The sequence below is a fragment of the Acipenser ruthenus genome, chromosome 25 (genome assembly GCF_902713425.1).
Source record: "Acipenser ruthenus chromosome 25, fAciRut3.2 maternal haplotype, whole genome shotgun sequence".
Classification (NCBI taxonomy): domain Eukaryota; kingdom Metazoa; phylum Chordata; class Actinopteri; order Acipenseriformes; family Acipenseridae; genus Acipenser; species Acipenser ruthenus.
Genome location: NC_081213.1, coordinates 5,363,475 through 5,379,478, shown reverse-complemented (window position 1 = coordinate 5,379,478; position 16,004 = coordinate 5,363,475). Strand labels below are relative to the sequence as shown.

Sequence of the window (16,004 nt, the reverse complement as noted above, 5' to 3'; positions counted from 1 at the left end):
ATTTAACTGCATAATTATTATGTGTATTTTGCATTCTAACTACAGGACTTTTTTTTTTTTCTAATGTTTGCATTGTCATAAAGATATAGGCAGATAGACCTTCTCTTTGACACCCAGTGCAATAAACCTATTTTATTGTTCCAATTTATCCTCATTGTTTTTCTTTACTAATTTAATTTTCATCAATAAAAAAAAAAAGCTCTTTGCTGACATTTGTGTTCTTTCCATCATTTCTGGGCGCACTGAATTATCTTGTCCTATAATACTGATGGATGTTCATTAAAGACAGACGCTCAGCAAAGGCCAGTAAAATACACATATGCTAGCACATGTCATAAAAAGAAAATACATTCAACATAGATCAGCTGTTATTGTCAAATATCATTTCATACTAAACACTGCATTCTCTTTGCTGATTTTGTTTGTCTTGTTTCAGGATGGGAATCAACAGTATTGTCGCTACTGGAACACAGAGAGCTCTGGAAGGCACCAGTAGGCTCCAGTGTCTTCACAGTGTTCCATTCTCTCTGCACAATATTGCAAATTGCAGTGCTCCCAATGACATCTGCTGTAGATCTACATCTCCCCCTGCTGGCTAGCTTTTCATCTGCAGCTATTATTGCTGCACTGTCCTTTTCCCTTGGCATCATGCTTCATTTCACTGCCATACTGTCTGTAAAGGCTGCCGGAAGGGAAGGAAGTCATATATTTAGAAAGGGAGACATGCAGAGAGGCAAAATTATATGAAAGAAAGAAAGAAAGAAAGAAAGAAAGAAAAAAAGAAAGAAATATAATCCAAACTGTGTTAATGGAGTGACCCGTTTGCTTGGGCACCAACTATCATGCCCCATGCTTGTTGCTGAATAGTTGCACACTACACTCATGCAGCCTAAATAGGTCTTGTAGATCACATGACACCTGCCCACATACTGACCAATCCCAAAATCTGACATAACCAGGCTGGATACTGCTGTGTTTCAGCAATAGAAAGCAATTACACTGAAAGCAAGGTTTATTATTCTATCTTGCCAATTAAAAAGCATTAGGATTATTATTTAATGCCCTTTTATTTATTACAAAAAAGCATGAAACCCAATAGAACATGAACCAAAACACACACCGCCCCCTATATTTCAATATTTAATATTGGAATGAAGCTGGCTGCAATTAAAAACAAGGCTCTTCAATTCCGCTACAGTGACCTCCACCCACGCAGTGCCGCTGAGTAACCGTGCTTGCAGAACAAAGCTTTTTAGTCATTTACTGTCCTGAAAAGCAGAGATAAAAAAATAATCTTACTACTGGTCGAGAGAGCGGAATTCATTCTTGTTTGTTTTTTTTTAACTCCAGATTTGTTTGTGCTGAAAAGCAGCTGGGAACATTCATCCCAATTCATAAGAGATCACAGTTAACCTACAGTATAAATGTGAGATTAGATTATCAGTGATGTAAAGATTCCCAGTCTCATTCTTCCATGTTGCTGTCAATCTTGGTGAGCCAAAACCTTTCCAAAATCATTTTTAGGACGTGATTTAAACAAGAGGCCAGACAGAGTCGGGAACCAATGCAATAAATGACACAAGGGTAATTTGTAAACCCTAGCAATTGTGCCTTTAAACCACCCCCGAGCCCTCAAAAGAGCTTTCAGAAACATGGCTTCTTTGTAGTATTTCTTAATGATGTGCTTATTAAACAAACACAGCACAGACTGCAAAGATGGGTAGGTTTAAATGTACCTGGCTTGAATACTATTTGAGCAATGCTTTAATTAGTGATATCATAGCACTGTGTTTAAACAATCCAATTAACAGTCCAGTCTGTGTTGTGTTTGTTAGATCAGATACAAGAAATCTGACTGCTGGATTCTGAGTCATTGAAGGATCAAGAGATGCTACTGGTGGCTGTCGTGTCAGTGACAAAATCTCACATAAAAGTCTTTTCATGTCTTATAGTTTTCAAATGGGAGTAACAGATTGTCACAAATGAATTAGATTAGATGGAAAAATTGAGACTGAAACAATCCTGATAGTCGACTCTGTACTCCTTTGCCGTGACTTGGATCCTTTTGCTCTCTCGCAGAATCACTTACAACAACGTCTCACTGGAAAGACGGAGCACAAGGGGGTTAAGTGACTTGCTCAGGGTCACACAGTGAGTCAGTGAGTGAGCCGGGATTTAAACATGCATCTTATTGCATTATTACATAGAATTAAGGCAAACAAGAGTATTTAAAAGGGGAGGGGGAAAAAAAGACAGAGCAAGCCTGTTCTACTGGGGCACAATACAAAGCAGCAGCCTGTTCTGCAGGAGATTGAAACAAGACTCTCGTGCCGTGAGAGTGCTTCAGCAGCAAGCCAGCCTGACTCCACAGCTCTCCTGTAGGCAATGATGTCACCTCATTAAATTTGGATTTTGTTGACTTGAGAAGAAAAGAAGGTACCTTCGGGCCTAATGGGTGCACAGCAGTTTTCACAAACACATACAGCATGCTCAAAGTCTGTCACAGCCATCATTGTCTCCACTGCCCTGCAAATACACAACCGCATGTATAATAGCAGCTGGAAACTAGAAACATGCTGTTTCATTGGAACAACACAACCTCTGTCCCAGCCCCAGGTCCTCACTGCTCTCAGCACACAGGATTACAATGAGTGTGTGACTCAGCAGCACTACAGAGACTAAATCCCTTGGTTTTCAAAGGTGCTCTTGAGCTGGGTTAAAGCGACATCTTTAATGGTAGATTAGAACCTTTTACAGAAAAACAGTCCTGTGATCCTTTTCAATTCTCCGCTGCTAACGGTTTAATGGATGTCTTTGTGTCACACGATGCACGCTCACACAAGCGCTGGCTGGAACATTTCAGATAAACAGCGTGTGTAAATTGCATTCAGGAAAAAAAACAAAAAACATTTTCAAATCTCATTAACGCTGTTTTTTTTTCCCCCCCATAGGTCCAGCAGTCTCGGTTGCAAGTATAACTGAGTAAAGAGCTGCTGAAGACAAGGATCAAATGATTACAGAGCATTCATCTCGGGGCAATGATAATAGCATAATAATTACAGAAACGCTGGTTTGTTATTACACGTTTAGACAGCTACAGTTGTAATTAATTGGTATTTGTGCATACAGTTGTATTTGCATAATGCAATTAGGTAACTGCAATAACATGGTAATTAAAGTGTAATTAGAGACACAGAGCTTGTCACAATTCTAGATATACCTTGAGAATCTGGTCTCACTTGGTAGCAGGGTAATTGATAACCAGTATGACTGGTATTATTGCAGCTGTCCTTGTGCAAACATTGTCCCTTGTTAACGTATTTGATTGCCACGAAGATCGTTTGAAATAAGTGCAGTAGGTTGATGTCCTTACCTTCCTTTCCATTTTCCATAGTAAAGCAGCTTTTATAGAAACCAGAGCCAGCCCTTGAGAAGGAGCTTATAAACACGCTACAGCAGATCTCTGGCTCACTGCACTGGCATTAGAGAGTCAATTGATCAACTTATAGTTGACACAATGCCCTTTAGAAAAAAACAAAAAACACATTTGATGCTGATCTGTAGCTCTTTTGCATAGTACTTGAAAGTTGGCAAGGCAAACTGGCTGTTATGGTATTGCAGCTAACAAAATAATTCCATAAATCACACCTATTGTGCCCTTCCATTTGCTATATTGGTCTGCAGTTTTGAAAGAAGACATGTTTTTTAATTATTTTGGGTGGCATTACGTTAAAGGAAAATGTTTGTCTTATTTGAGGTGTCTATTATTTTTCCTATTCATTTAAAATATCCAATTATGTTCCCATACAGCAGCAACTACTCACCAGTGCTCAGAACTGAAGGTCAGCGTGTTGAAATGAACCTCTGTCTATTGTATAGCCTACCCCTTTAAGAGTAATATTTGAAATTAAGTTAATTTGCATTTCTCCACCCAAGTAGCAGATCTAGTACAAGGCTTGATCTCTGGTTGTTGGTACTAGTGGAGGAGAATGTATTTGTACTCTCTAAAACTGTCATATTTACAGAGTTGTATTGGGAAAGTATCTCTGTGACTTTGTCACATTTGCAGAGTTGCATTGAGATTGTTTGTGCTCGTTGATCAACACCTCCAAATAAAAACCTTTATTTTACTTGCAAGAAGCTTGTGGATTGGTTATTTTGAACTGTGAAGATCGCACCCTACATACAGTTCTTTACAGTGTGTCCATTGAGCCCACCTGAAGTCAAGTGCCTCTTTACACCCAGGAATAGATTCACTGGCCTTTGCTGCCTTTCACGTCTCGAAGCCTGGGTTCAGATCTTAACATGCAAAACAGTCACGTAACGTGGCAGTCTGTGCTGGTGAGAGGCCGTGGGTGTTAGGGTCACATCAATGAAAACGCAAAACTGCTGCTGAGACGGTTCAGATAGCTTTTATTTACATCTTGTTCAGGTTCAGACCTAGCGGTTCCCAAAGGACAGTGCACATTCAGTTGTGGGTGCCGCTGTACAGAGCTGTGAGAGCAGTGAGAAACAGCGTCAGGAAAGAAACAGTTACGTATGGTAACAGACGCGCAGTCTGTTTAAGCAAGGCAATGGTCTCCCACTCCAGCCTTTGTGTTTGTACATTTAGGAATCAGCCAGTCAGGTTTGTGTTAAATTCCACATCAATTCTTTGCCAGCTTATAACCTACAGGAGCTGCACCGTTTCCACATCCCTGTACAGCCAGACCATCAGTGTAACAGGTTTACAGTAGGGTTCACTGGCAACGTTTTACAGTATTTTGGACTTTTTTTAATGCAGCACAATTCTGGCATGGGGCTAGATTCCCAAAACTATTTACTCCAAAATGTAATTAGATTTTTTCTCAAAGTAATAACACACCCAATAAAGTTATAAAAAAATAAGCAACTCAGTGATTTGAGATGCTAATGAAGATTTGGAGTACCGGTAAATAGTTTTGAGAATCTAGTCCATACTGTACAGTATCTCAAATGTCATAATGTATTTATTTTACCAGGATATAACCCTTGAGATACACATTACATTACAAAGGGGTCCTGGCAAGAGAAGACGGCAAGAAATAACATCAGAAAAGCAACGTCAAAAAGAGACAAATCATTCAGACAGGATAAAAAAAAAAACAGTTAAAACAATCATAGAAACAGTAATACAAAATAAACCAAGTAAAACAATTCCAATTGACGTGATCCTGGCCTGGTCAGCATTTACAGTATCTGCAACCCTGGTCAGATTTAAACTATTTATGATTTAAAATCATATTTTGTCTGAACAATTGTTTTTAAAATGTATTCAGACTTTTAAAATATTCTACCAGGAGCTAATAGGATTTTCAAGTGATTATTATTATTATTATAATTTTTTTTTGTTAGTATAGTTGAAGTATTGTCATGATGCATGCTTCAGCATTCAGGCTGATGTTGTTTGTTAGCCACTTTTTAATTGTGTGCACAAATCTCTTAGGGAAAAGTGTCATAGATGATCATCTTTTTGAAGTGCACTTGAGTGCTCGTAAATGCATTACAATCCTACACCATTACAAGCCCACTACAGTATGTGTGTATGAGTGTATTATATGTAAGTAAGTTTATATACATGTTATCATTTTTTTTAAAAAAAGGATATGGAACTTAAAATAAGGTTTCCTATCTAAACCTCATGGGTACAGATCATAAGCGATTGTAACATCCCTTCATTGGGCCCGATTCACAAAAGTTTAATGACAGTTTAAAGGACTTTTTTTAAATTAATTAATTAAGTTGATGGGCTTAAACAACAGTCCTTAACCAAACATTCCTAAAACAGTCCCTTTTTAATAATCCTCAATGATCTTTTGCTACTAAAATGTGCTACTGTTAAGAGAAATGAAACATGATGCCTTGGCAGCAGCAGTAGCAATGCAGCATTGTGAGATATATTAAAACAACGTGTGTGTATCTGGCTGAATCTGTATGCATGCATGAATAACTGTACATAAGCACCTGTCTGAGAGCGAGGATTCGGGAAATGGAAACAAAGTATTTACTGGTGTTTTACTTTGAATCCAACAGATATATTATTTCATTGAGGAAGCTGAATAAATCGTTCAACAGAGGAAAGAGTCTTCACCGGATCCTTGATATGGAATTGCAGTCCTGTCATTTGTTGTTTTAATATTAATATACTTATTAAGCAGTCCCATGTAAAAAAACAATATAGCTTATACATATGTCAAACGTTATGCTTTATGAGAGCTATTATGAAAGGATGCAATTTTAAACTTTCAGACTGGCCACCAAAGAGATGGCTGCTAAAGGAATACTTTTCATCATCTACATTTGCCTAATATTTCATTCATTACCTGTATAATAAGCCAGACTTCTGAAAAGACTCCTTGCGGCTGATTGTGGGGAAGTGATGCTGCAAAGAATATTAACACCCATAGGTGAGGACTGTGCGCCACTAATATGCTTCCCTGCCTCACTTCCCCACTGTCAGTCAGAAGCAATTTTCCAGGGAATAGTTAGCATTGGGCACATGTAGATTATATACAGTATCCCTTTAAGATAACACACTGCTTATTTAGGATTCCTCTGTCATCCACTTACTGGCTGGTTGAGAGCAGATGACAGCTTAGTTCAGTTTACCATAAAAACAGTTTTTACTGTATCACAATGTATGTGCAACATATATTAAAGCTATATCTCCTATCATGTACTGTACAGTATGAGACAAACACCACATAATGGAGTAAACGGTTTGTCATCGTGTTTGCTTCTTAAACAAGCTCAAATAATCGCTATTGCCGTTTCTAACAGCTGGGAGTCGTTCAAATTAGCATAGCAACTAATAATACAAGTTGCCTAATGTTTCGGAGCGCCAGATATCAGTGTGACTAATTTGTGCAGTTCTATACAGCATAAACACTTCAGTATACAGCTGAAAGCATTGACAGTTTATGTCTTTATATAGAGATATTAAAATATTAGCTGTCTGGTTGCCACAGTGGTAAAATCCAAGTATGTCCATATGGCCCCTCCTCATATGAGAAATTCCTTTCAAATAATGAATATGGGCCTCCACCCTCTTGTATACAAGCACATGTAATCCTAGCTGTTTCCCCAACCCCACTGTGGAAACTGTTCTCCTTGCTTTTCCAATAATTGCCCTCCCCTCCCTCTGCAAGCGGGTTCCTGCTCAATGCAGTTTGAGAGAGCAAACTGTGATTCAAAAATGAAAACGTCACCATAGCGGAGACTAGGAGGGTCAAAGATCTTTCATTCTTTAATTTGATATATTTCTACTTTCGTTTTGAATTCGACTAGCCTGAACCTCGAATACTAAAACTAGCCATCTTGTTGATTACAAAGCTTGAGCTCGTAAAACAAACGCATTCAAAGATTAAACAAGCTGCAGTTCAATCTGGCTCTTTTTTCTTTATCGCAATGCAACGTCACTTTGTGTGCAAAGTAAAAACTCAGTGGTACCTGCAGCACAGCAGTCAGAACCTGGAGATTATATAACAAGTAAAGGCAAGCGTTTCAGAGATATTATTTGCGATTGCAAACGGACATGCTGCACATTCATATTTAAACTTAATGAGCCCCAATGAGACTTCTCTTCCAGATGGCAGCCATCATTGTATAACCAATTAAATACGATGAATTAACATTAACATTCATTACAATGTTATTCAAGGCGCAGTACAACTTGACAGTGACTTGAACTAAGAGATCCTCAGCTTTTAAATTTAGTTTATAGATTTAGCCAATGAAAGTGGCTGCCTTGAGCAAACAGTCATACTGTTAATGTTTTCAGGTTTCACTGTCCACTCCATTTAATCACATTGTTTTTACTCAAACTTTGAATAAAGTGCTACCCTGATTGAATACACTGCAGAATTAAGGTTGATTTCGCAGCTACGCTGTAGTTACCATTTATTTGATATCTGTTACATACACTTAGTACATCATTTGGCTATTTGTAAGGATGAAGCTCCATACACTAACAACTTGTATTTAACAAATTTCCTGATCATTTAATTTGGTTGTACATTGCACAAAAAGAGTACGTGGAGAGTCAATGTACCTGTATTCTGAAGTGTACTTTATGCCCATTTCCTTTTACTGAATAGTCTAGAAAATGAGGACAAACAGACCTCAGGAGAGGAAGTTATTTCAGTAACAAGGACACCGGTGCGTGTATGTGGGACACAGCAAGCCAAAAATATCCCTCAGTACCCCCTGAGTATAAAAAAACTGACTGAAAGGACATGCTGATGGAAACTCAAGGACAGATCCCCCTGCCTTGCAGGTAAAGCGGTCGATGCAATCCTTATACATTCTGAGGGTTCGGTATTACATTCAGAAGGAAGTGCAGCTTAGTGATTCACGGAGTGGACAGGATAGTCATCGAAGCATCTGACCCCTACCATGACATAAGCATTTTAACAAAAGCTTCAAATTGCAAATCTGTGCCCCATCCCAGAAGTAAAAATGCCATTGGAAAAGAGACACTGCTTCTCAGTCATGTTATGCTTAGAACTAAATCTCCCAGTTAAATACAAATTATACATCCGCTTCATAGCCCTTAGAACTAGTAACATTTTTTTACTACTGTACGTCACTTTACTGAGCAGTATTCATCAATAATCGCTTGCAACCAGTGTGTTTTCAAAAGTACAGAGAATTCATGCCTCACTGGTTACATACTGCAATTCCAATTTTACATAACCTGCTGCCTCCGCATTGATAGAATGTGGCTATCTTAACATTCAGCACTGTAGATGATCTTGAGTCCAAAGCCTCCTCCTTTTATTTTTTATTTCTTACAACATAACCATTAAGCCTTACTGAGTGAATGCAGCGGCTGAAGAAAGGTATTATATCTGTCCCTGGGAGATGAGACACAACTGACCTGTGGAGACCAGGAGTGGAAAGAAGGCTGGTTAGCTAACCTTCTGTTCTAGAATACCCCTCCACCACGAGAGCGGTCCTGAAGCTCTCTGATCCCGGGTTATTTGAGTTTGACTGGCCAAGGCAAGCAGGTTCGAAGCCCCAGCATTGAGGCGAAGACGATTGTGGACCGGTGCTTCTTGAATTTCAGGGTCTTCTTCAGGGTTTGGGTGTTCTCTGCGGCATACAGCTCCCCCTGTTGGGCAGCACCAGAGATGCGCTCCACCAGCTCGCTGTGCTCCGCCACCTCTTGCTCGGACTGCACGAAGACATCGTGGAGCTCCTGCAGCCGGCTCTCCATCTCCAGGATGACCCGCTGCCTCTCCTCCACCTCCAGCAGCCTCCGTCTGGCCGCCTCGAACTCCATGCTGGAGCTGGGGGTCACCAGCCTGGACGAGGGGGCTGTGGGCGCCCCTGCCACCCTTCCCGTTGCTTCGGCCCTGCCATGGTCGCCCAGGCGACGGAAATCGCCCAGGGAGATGGACCGCCGGGATGAGGACTTGCTCTTGAACCCCGAAGCCTCTGGGTGAACCGGGTCAGAAGACTGGCCCTTCATGGTTGCTGCAGTTGGCTGGGCACCTCAACAAAGCTTGTTGGGACTCTTTCACTATTACTTCTTTCTCTCCCCGGTCCCTGTTCTCTCTCTCTGGCAGAGCGGAGTCTTCTGGAAACAGAACACACAGGCACTGCTCGCTGCTCCAGTCCATTCATTAATAAGAGATGCTGGATTGAGCTTCAAGGAGCTGGACTGCCATTGGCAGTTCTGCTGAAGACTAATGCCTGCTTAGTGGTCGCCTTCTGCCTCAGCCCTGCCTCTCTCTCTTTCTACCTTCAGTCCTGCTGCTCAGTAGCTGTTATAAACTGCCTTCTCTTGTAAAAAAAAATGCTGAATGATTTATATTTGTATGTTGCTCCTCCCTCTATCCCTCTCTCTCTATCGCAGCTCTCAGGCCTCCTATGTCATCCTTGCGTTGCCAATAGCAACCTGGCCCTGACGTCAGTTAGCTGGTCTCAAGGGGGGCTCTGTTGTTTGCCAGCAGGTGCTGAGATTACCGGCACTTTGGCTCAATTTCTGGCAGCCAGGCCCCTGAGGTTGTCATAATTCTTGCTGTAGGCGCGTTAAACAGAGGAGTGGAAACACAGTGAATAGTAGCACGAGCAAACACTAGCAGTGACTCGCAGAGTATAGGAAAACAACAAAACAGGAAGGTAATCCCACGTCAATGTGGAAGACATACAAGTTATTTTAAAATTGTATTCACTAATAATTTAAACATGGTCATCAACCCTTTTACATTTAAAGACATGCAGCGGTGACTTGCTACAGAAAAATGTATATGTATATTATTAGGCACGCCAAATAGATTACAAAACAATGCACTCATTGATTGGCAGCATCATCTCTTGTCCCCTCTTTACCTATGTTGAAGATCTTCTGTTTCTTTGCCTGTTTTTTTTCCTACAGTAATTCATAATAAACAGAATTTTCCAGGACAAAAGTTTTCCTGGTATCTCATCACTTCCTGTGTGGTTGATCACATGACTGAACAATAGCAATGTCGTGCAACTGAGAAGGAAGTATCGAAACCTTTTGCTTCTAGAGCATTGTCTTTTAATTATCTGCATCATTGTGTGTAGAAAACACGCACAGACCTAAGAGATCTTCAACATAAAAGGGGCGTCAGTGATAACACTGATTAGAAGTGAGAACAATCACTTCAAGCCTTGGTTACTGCAGCTTCCACAAGGCACAGAGGGCTTGTAGTACCTATGTAGTTAATACGTTGTGTGTAGGTGATCTCTTGTGTATCCTTGTGCAGTGTGGCTGCTCAAACTGGGCAAAATGATGTGATTTATAATAATGTAACTTACTTTAAATCATAGAAATGACTTCTAACTTTAGAATGAGAAGTGTGACATCTGTACAGGATTATATGACACATCCAAATGAGATCAGGGTTTATTTTTTTTATTAGTATAGAATTACAGTAGGTTAATATATATATATATATATATATATATATATATATATATATATATATATATATATATATATATATATATATATATATTACTGGTAAATAACTATTAACAGAAAACAACATTTTTAAACATGTTAGTAAGTTAGTGACTGTAGGTTTTAGAAGTTATTATGTGCTTGACGACCCTCTCTAATAGTATAAAAGCCTTTTTGGTGGCATGTGCCAGCCTTTCACAGATTAGATTGTTGCCAAGCAACAGCCACCCTGTTGCTAGAGTAAAACGCAGACCAATAATTCAGGCTAGAGCATTGGACTATTAATCACAAAATATATTAAAAAAGAAATAAAAAAAATCCTGTAACCATGACATCAGGCAATAGAAAACAGGCTGCGACAAACCTTTTCTGAGGTAGCACATCCATGAACAATGAGCACAGTTCACACGCTTTCACAGGCTTTCAAATCAATTAGTATTTAAAGGCTATGGTGTTGTAATTAAATGATAATGCTCTGAAAAGCTTAAGCCTCGCTCCTTTAGGAAAACTGGGGTACAAAATGTTTGATTCGCTTAATCTGACACGTTGGATACTTTCAGTCATTGCCTGGCAGCTGTACCAGGGTTACAACAGAACGCTGCTACACAAGATGGATTATATAAGCACTGAAGGTGTGGCCGCTTTATTAGAAACACCTTCTTCCCTTCTGTCTAATTCCCCAATACTCTCGTAGGCTCAGAGACTATGTGACTACAGTTTGTTTCTGTTATCTTACTAATTATAATAGAAATGAGTTATTCAGTTGTTGCTCCTTTCGTGATGCAAAGCCAGCTTACGGTTTGAAATATGATGCACTTTTGATTCCAAATTCCGAGCTTCATTTGTTTAGAGTGCAAGTCAAAGGAGAAAGAGGAGGGCTTTTTCCCTGTGGTGCAACCAACGGCAAACTACTCTCCTGTACAAGATTACTGGGGTTCATTGCTTACCATATTTCCCCATACAATCTTGCACTTGCTTGATTGCTCGTAATTCTAGCAGTGGGTTGGGAGGACATGGACATCCTACAGGGGTGTGATGGTCCCAGTGGGTGTTTAAGGATGCCTTTAGGAAACAGGCTGAGGCTACACTCAGTGGGGGGGAGGGCAGGGTAGGGACATCCCTTTATTAGGAAGGTCACAGTTAGACAGGAAGTTGTTGGAATTATAACCATAATTAAAGCTAATTTTGTAATTAGAAATGTTGCCCCCCACTTTTATTCCTGGACACCCCTTTATCTTCAATATCATAAAAAACGTTGAACAAAAATAGGTATTTAGCAAAACACTTATCTACCCGTCTCAGCATTTTGTTATTGATGGATAATGCTATTCAGCGACCCCCCCCCCCCCCCCCCCCCCAAACGGACACTGGTGGAAATACAATACGTTATGCTCCACTGAGATCCCCTTTAGAGAAATAACTGAATCACACTTTCATTCTGAGGGGATTTCAGGTCTCTTACAGCCGGACTTGAACCACCACAATGCATCTGGTGTTAGAAAGAGTCGGCTGCACAGAGGATTACTGCATTAGTGACCTGCTTTCATTCTTCCAATTGTTGACTCTTCGTGCTGTCCCAAAACAAATGAAATCACTGCAGCTCCGATTAATCTGACGAGCAATCAAAAGCGTAGTTTAGCAGTTGTGTGCAAAGGACATTATGTCATAAAGCTAGCAGAATACAGCCTTGATGTTTGCAGCACAGCTAATTATCCCCATTTCCTGCTGACCTCAGCATCTGCCTTTTATTTATTACATTTCTTTAAAGTTCTGCGTCCTATATTAACCTTTTGTTCTCAGTAATCTGATCTGGTGTATCTAATACTGTATGCATTGCTTTGGTTACCTCCCGAATGGGGGAACAAAATATATAGCACATTAGGTAATGTAGACTTAATGTGGTCAGGCCCCGGGTATTCATTATGGAAATAAGATTCTAGGATGCTTAAATATGCCAAATATTTTTTTTAATTTCAAGAAAGCATAGGCCGCAGCACACTGGTCTACTTTTAAACCCCCAACCTCTTATTTACTAAAAATTTCGGTATGTTTTGCTGTTGATATTTTTGCTTTTCAGGTTTCACTTTCTCTCTGGTTCAAGCGACTCCTATTTCACCTGCCACAACACTATACTGGTCATACTTCCCCTTCCCATTCTCTTCCTGTGTTCCTACTGGAAAACGTTCCAATTTCAGAACTACAAACACAGTCTTAGTAGCCTGGTTTTCCCAATAAGGACCTAGGGGGCTTCATGCTTAAATTGCATGCAGTCTGACAGACTCCTACAGGACAAGACTACTGTGCGTCTTTGTAATTCGATGTAACTCAGATCTGGCAAGGCTTGCTTACCTCTGCCCCGGCCCATGTTTCAGATGGTCAGAATAAATTGAAAATCTGCAACCTATTGCACCACTAACAGGTTTTAAAGATATTACAGTGCATTACAGTTTAGCGATGTGTTACTATTGATAAAGAATTCAGTAAATTCAAAACTTTAAACACAAGCTCTAAAAATACTGATTTAAGGTGTGATTTCAGTGCAGGCTTTATTTATTTAGGTTGCATTTATTATGTTTAATGTACCTTGGGCCAATTTGATTATTAAAAAAACAAACAAAAATGAAATCGGTTAACTTTCAATTGAAATCTCTGTAAAATCTATAGTAGTAAAATGAAACGTGCTTCTCTCAAAAGGTGAATTGCTTGGCTCGGAGGGAATGCCTAATAGAAGGTATGTCTTTATTTGCAGGGAGCAGGGACAGCCTGGAGGGATACCTTATCCTCAGAGAGGTCGTTGAAGACGGAGCTGAGGGATGCATGCTGCCTTCGTCATGGTGGCATATTCCTGCTGAGAATGCAGTTTTAATGCTGCTGAACCAGGTTTCCGTTTCATTTGATTTGCTTGGAGCTGGCAACTAAGCAGAATCGAAAGGATGTGAACTAACTGCGGCAGAACACTGGAGCAGACTGCATTGATGCTGTATATTTAAATATATGTGGGCTTAGTCACGCATATGGAGATTAAAAACAAGTTCAGAAGGACTTTTGATTGAAATTACCCAGAGCAGAAAGATGATGACTATTTAACAAGAATATTATTAGCCATGGGTTTTTTAAATGATAAAAATGAGTCTCTGGGCATCGATAGGAATTGTAATGATAATAGAGACCATGCCCAGATAAAGTTTCCAAGTCCGACTCCAATTTCCAAGAGACCATGTATTTCAGCGTAATATAACCATTTATGATGGTCTGAAATATTTCAAAGGAATAGTTATTTTGTTGAGTGTCTTTGAATGAAGTTCCAGTACAGTGTCTGGAAACAATCAGACACTGGATATTATTATTTAGAAATACAGACACCTATTTCCAAACGTAGGAGCTGGTGTCAGTTTCACTCAATGGCTGAGTGGGTTTATGATGCTGGGTTTAACCACAGGATATAGTGATTCTGTACTGATAGGAATCCCTATAGAAATATGTGAGGTCGTTTAATATGTATCTGATAAACCCTAAAATCTAATCTCTTCAATATGTGGGGGTGCACTTCTATTGTATCTCGAATCCAGAAACATTGAAGATCTGAGCAGGCATCATAGACACACACAAACAGCTAGTGAAATCAGTATCTCCCAGCAGGCTCCCACTCATACCTGCTACCTTCAGAATACTAATGCATGTGTTGTTATGTAACCGACACCACCAGTCTGCTCAATCAAGGTTTTGTAACAGATGCTTTAAACTGGACACAGTTCTAGCTCAGCTGCTGGCAGGTCGTTCGAGATTAATGTAGGACTTTGAAGGTTTACCAAATGATAATGCATTACTCAGCCTGAACTTATTGAAGATTGATTCAGCAGCACCGAGGGCTCGGGAGAGCTTGTGTAAAAGTGCTGGTAAAGAAGCTTCCCTAAATCCATTAAAATATATTACTCAGAGGTGCCGACCAGGATAAAACAAAAAAAATTGGACCAACGGATCTGTGCATATTTTAAATCTCAGACTGCAGAGAAAAATATTTGTAGGCAGAATATGGGGACTGTGAATATGATATTCTGTCAGGGAAATATCAGTGGTTGGTGAAATCATTTATAAATAGTAATTATACAGAAATGTGATACATACAGGAGATCACTGACCTCTGTGCATTGACCAGTTGCAGAATGGACTGTAGACTGCAGATGGAATCTATGGCAGCCACTGCAAAATCTTATGAATAATTGAATGGAGAGGTATCTGTTGACTTTCTTATATTTCTTTACATATAACTCATAGATTAGCTTTTGTCATTTTTAAAAGACGCCTGCATGGATAAAAGCAGTCTGATGGCCTGGGATTTGTGCAGTGAATCCTGTTGAAATTGTACTTCACCCATCTTTAATGCTAGCTTTCACATGGCTGGGAGAATCTCTCCCTCCCTTATTTCAGAAAGATCTTTTCACGATATCCTCGTAAACAGGAGAGTATTTCAAATTACATTGAAGTGCAATCCAGGCTTGCTCCCTGTTTAAAGGAGAGATCAAATAAGCCAGTAAACAGAGTTACAAGCTGGATCCTGTCTGTGCCGAGTTAGAGTATACTTTCTTTTAGACAAAGGGGTTCAGCCTCCTGTTAGACTAGAGTTCAAGGAAGCTGGGGAGAGGATACACTATAAAAAGACACACCAGCAGTATGTCCCCTGATTAAGCAGTACTGCCTGTTACATCAGAACAAGACAGAGTGATGTAAATTCACCATATTTAAATATCTTACAGGCACTATACCTTCCAGTGTGTTGTACTGCATATTTCAAGAGTCAATGACCTGAAAATGTAAAAGCTGATAACCTGCCTAGTAACCTGCCTCAGACCTTACCACTCAATGCTGGATGTAATATCCTTACACCTCACAAGTAGAACTGTGGGGAAAGTAGTTCCCCCAGGAACTACTTTTCCCCCAGTAGAATAATGCAAAACCTAAAACCTTAGGTGATGATTTTTTCTTTAAATTGTGATTTGATCGAGGCGTTTTTTTTTCCCCTTTTTTTACTGTATTTCACTACAAGCTGTATACA

The 16,004-nt window shown here is 39.8% G+C and overlaps 1 protein-coding gene across 1 annotated transcript; it reads right to left on the bottom strand.

Moving 5' to 3' along the window:
* Nucleotides 1–4,396: 4,396 nt before the first annotated feature.
* On the bottom strand, nt 4,397–9,794 carry LOC117964025 (TMF-regulated nuclear protein 1-like). The gene has a single exon (XM_034906218.2). It carries the CDS (start codon nt 9,488–9,490, stop codon nt 8,996–8,998), a length of 495 nt encoding a protein of 164 aa, XP_034762109.1. The 5' UTR covers nt 9,491–9,794; the 3' UTR covers nt 4,397–8,995.
* Nucleotides 9,795–16,004: the final 6,210 nt, after the last annotated feature.

Excerpts from the sequence above, each read along its gene's own strand:
- LOC117964025 (XM_034906218.2), bottom strand. The coding sequence starts at position 9,490 with ATGAAGGGCCAGTCTTCTGACCCGGTTCACCCAGAGGCTTCGGGGTTC.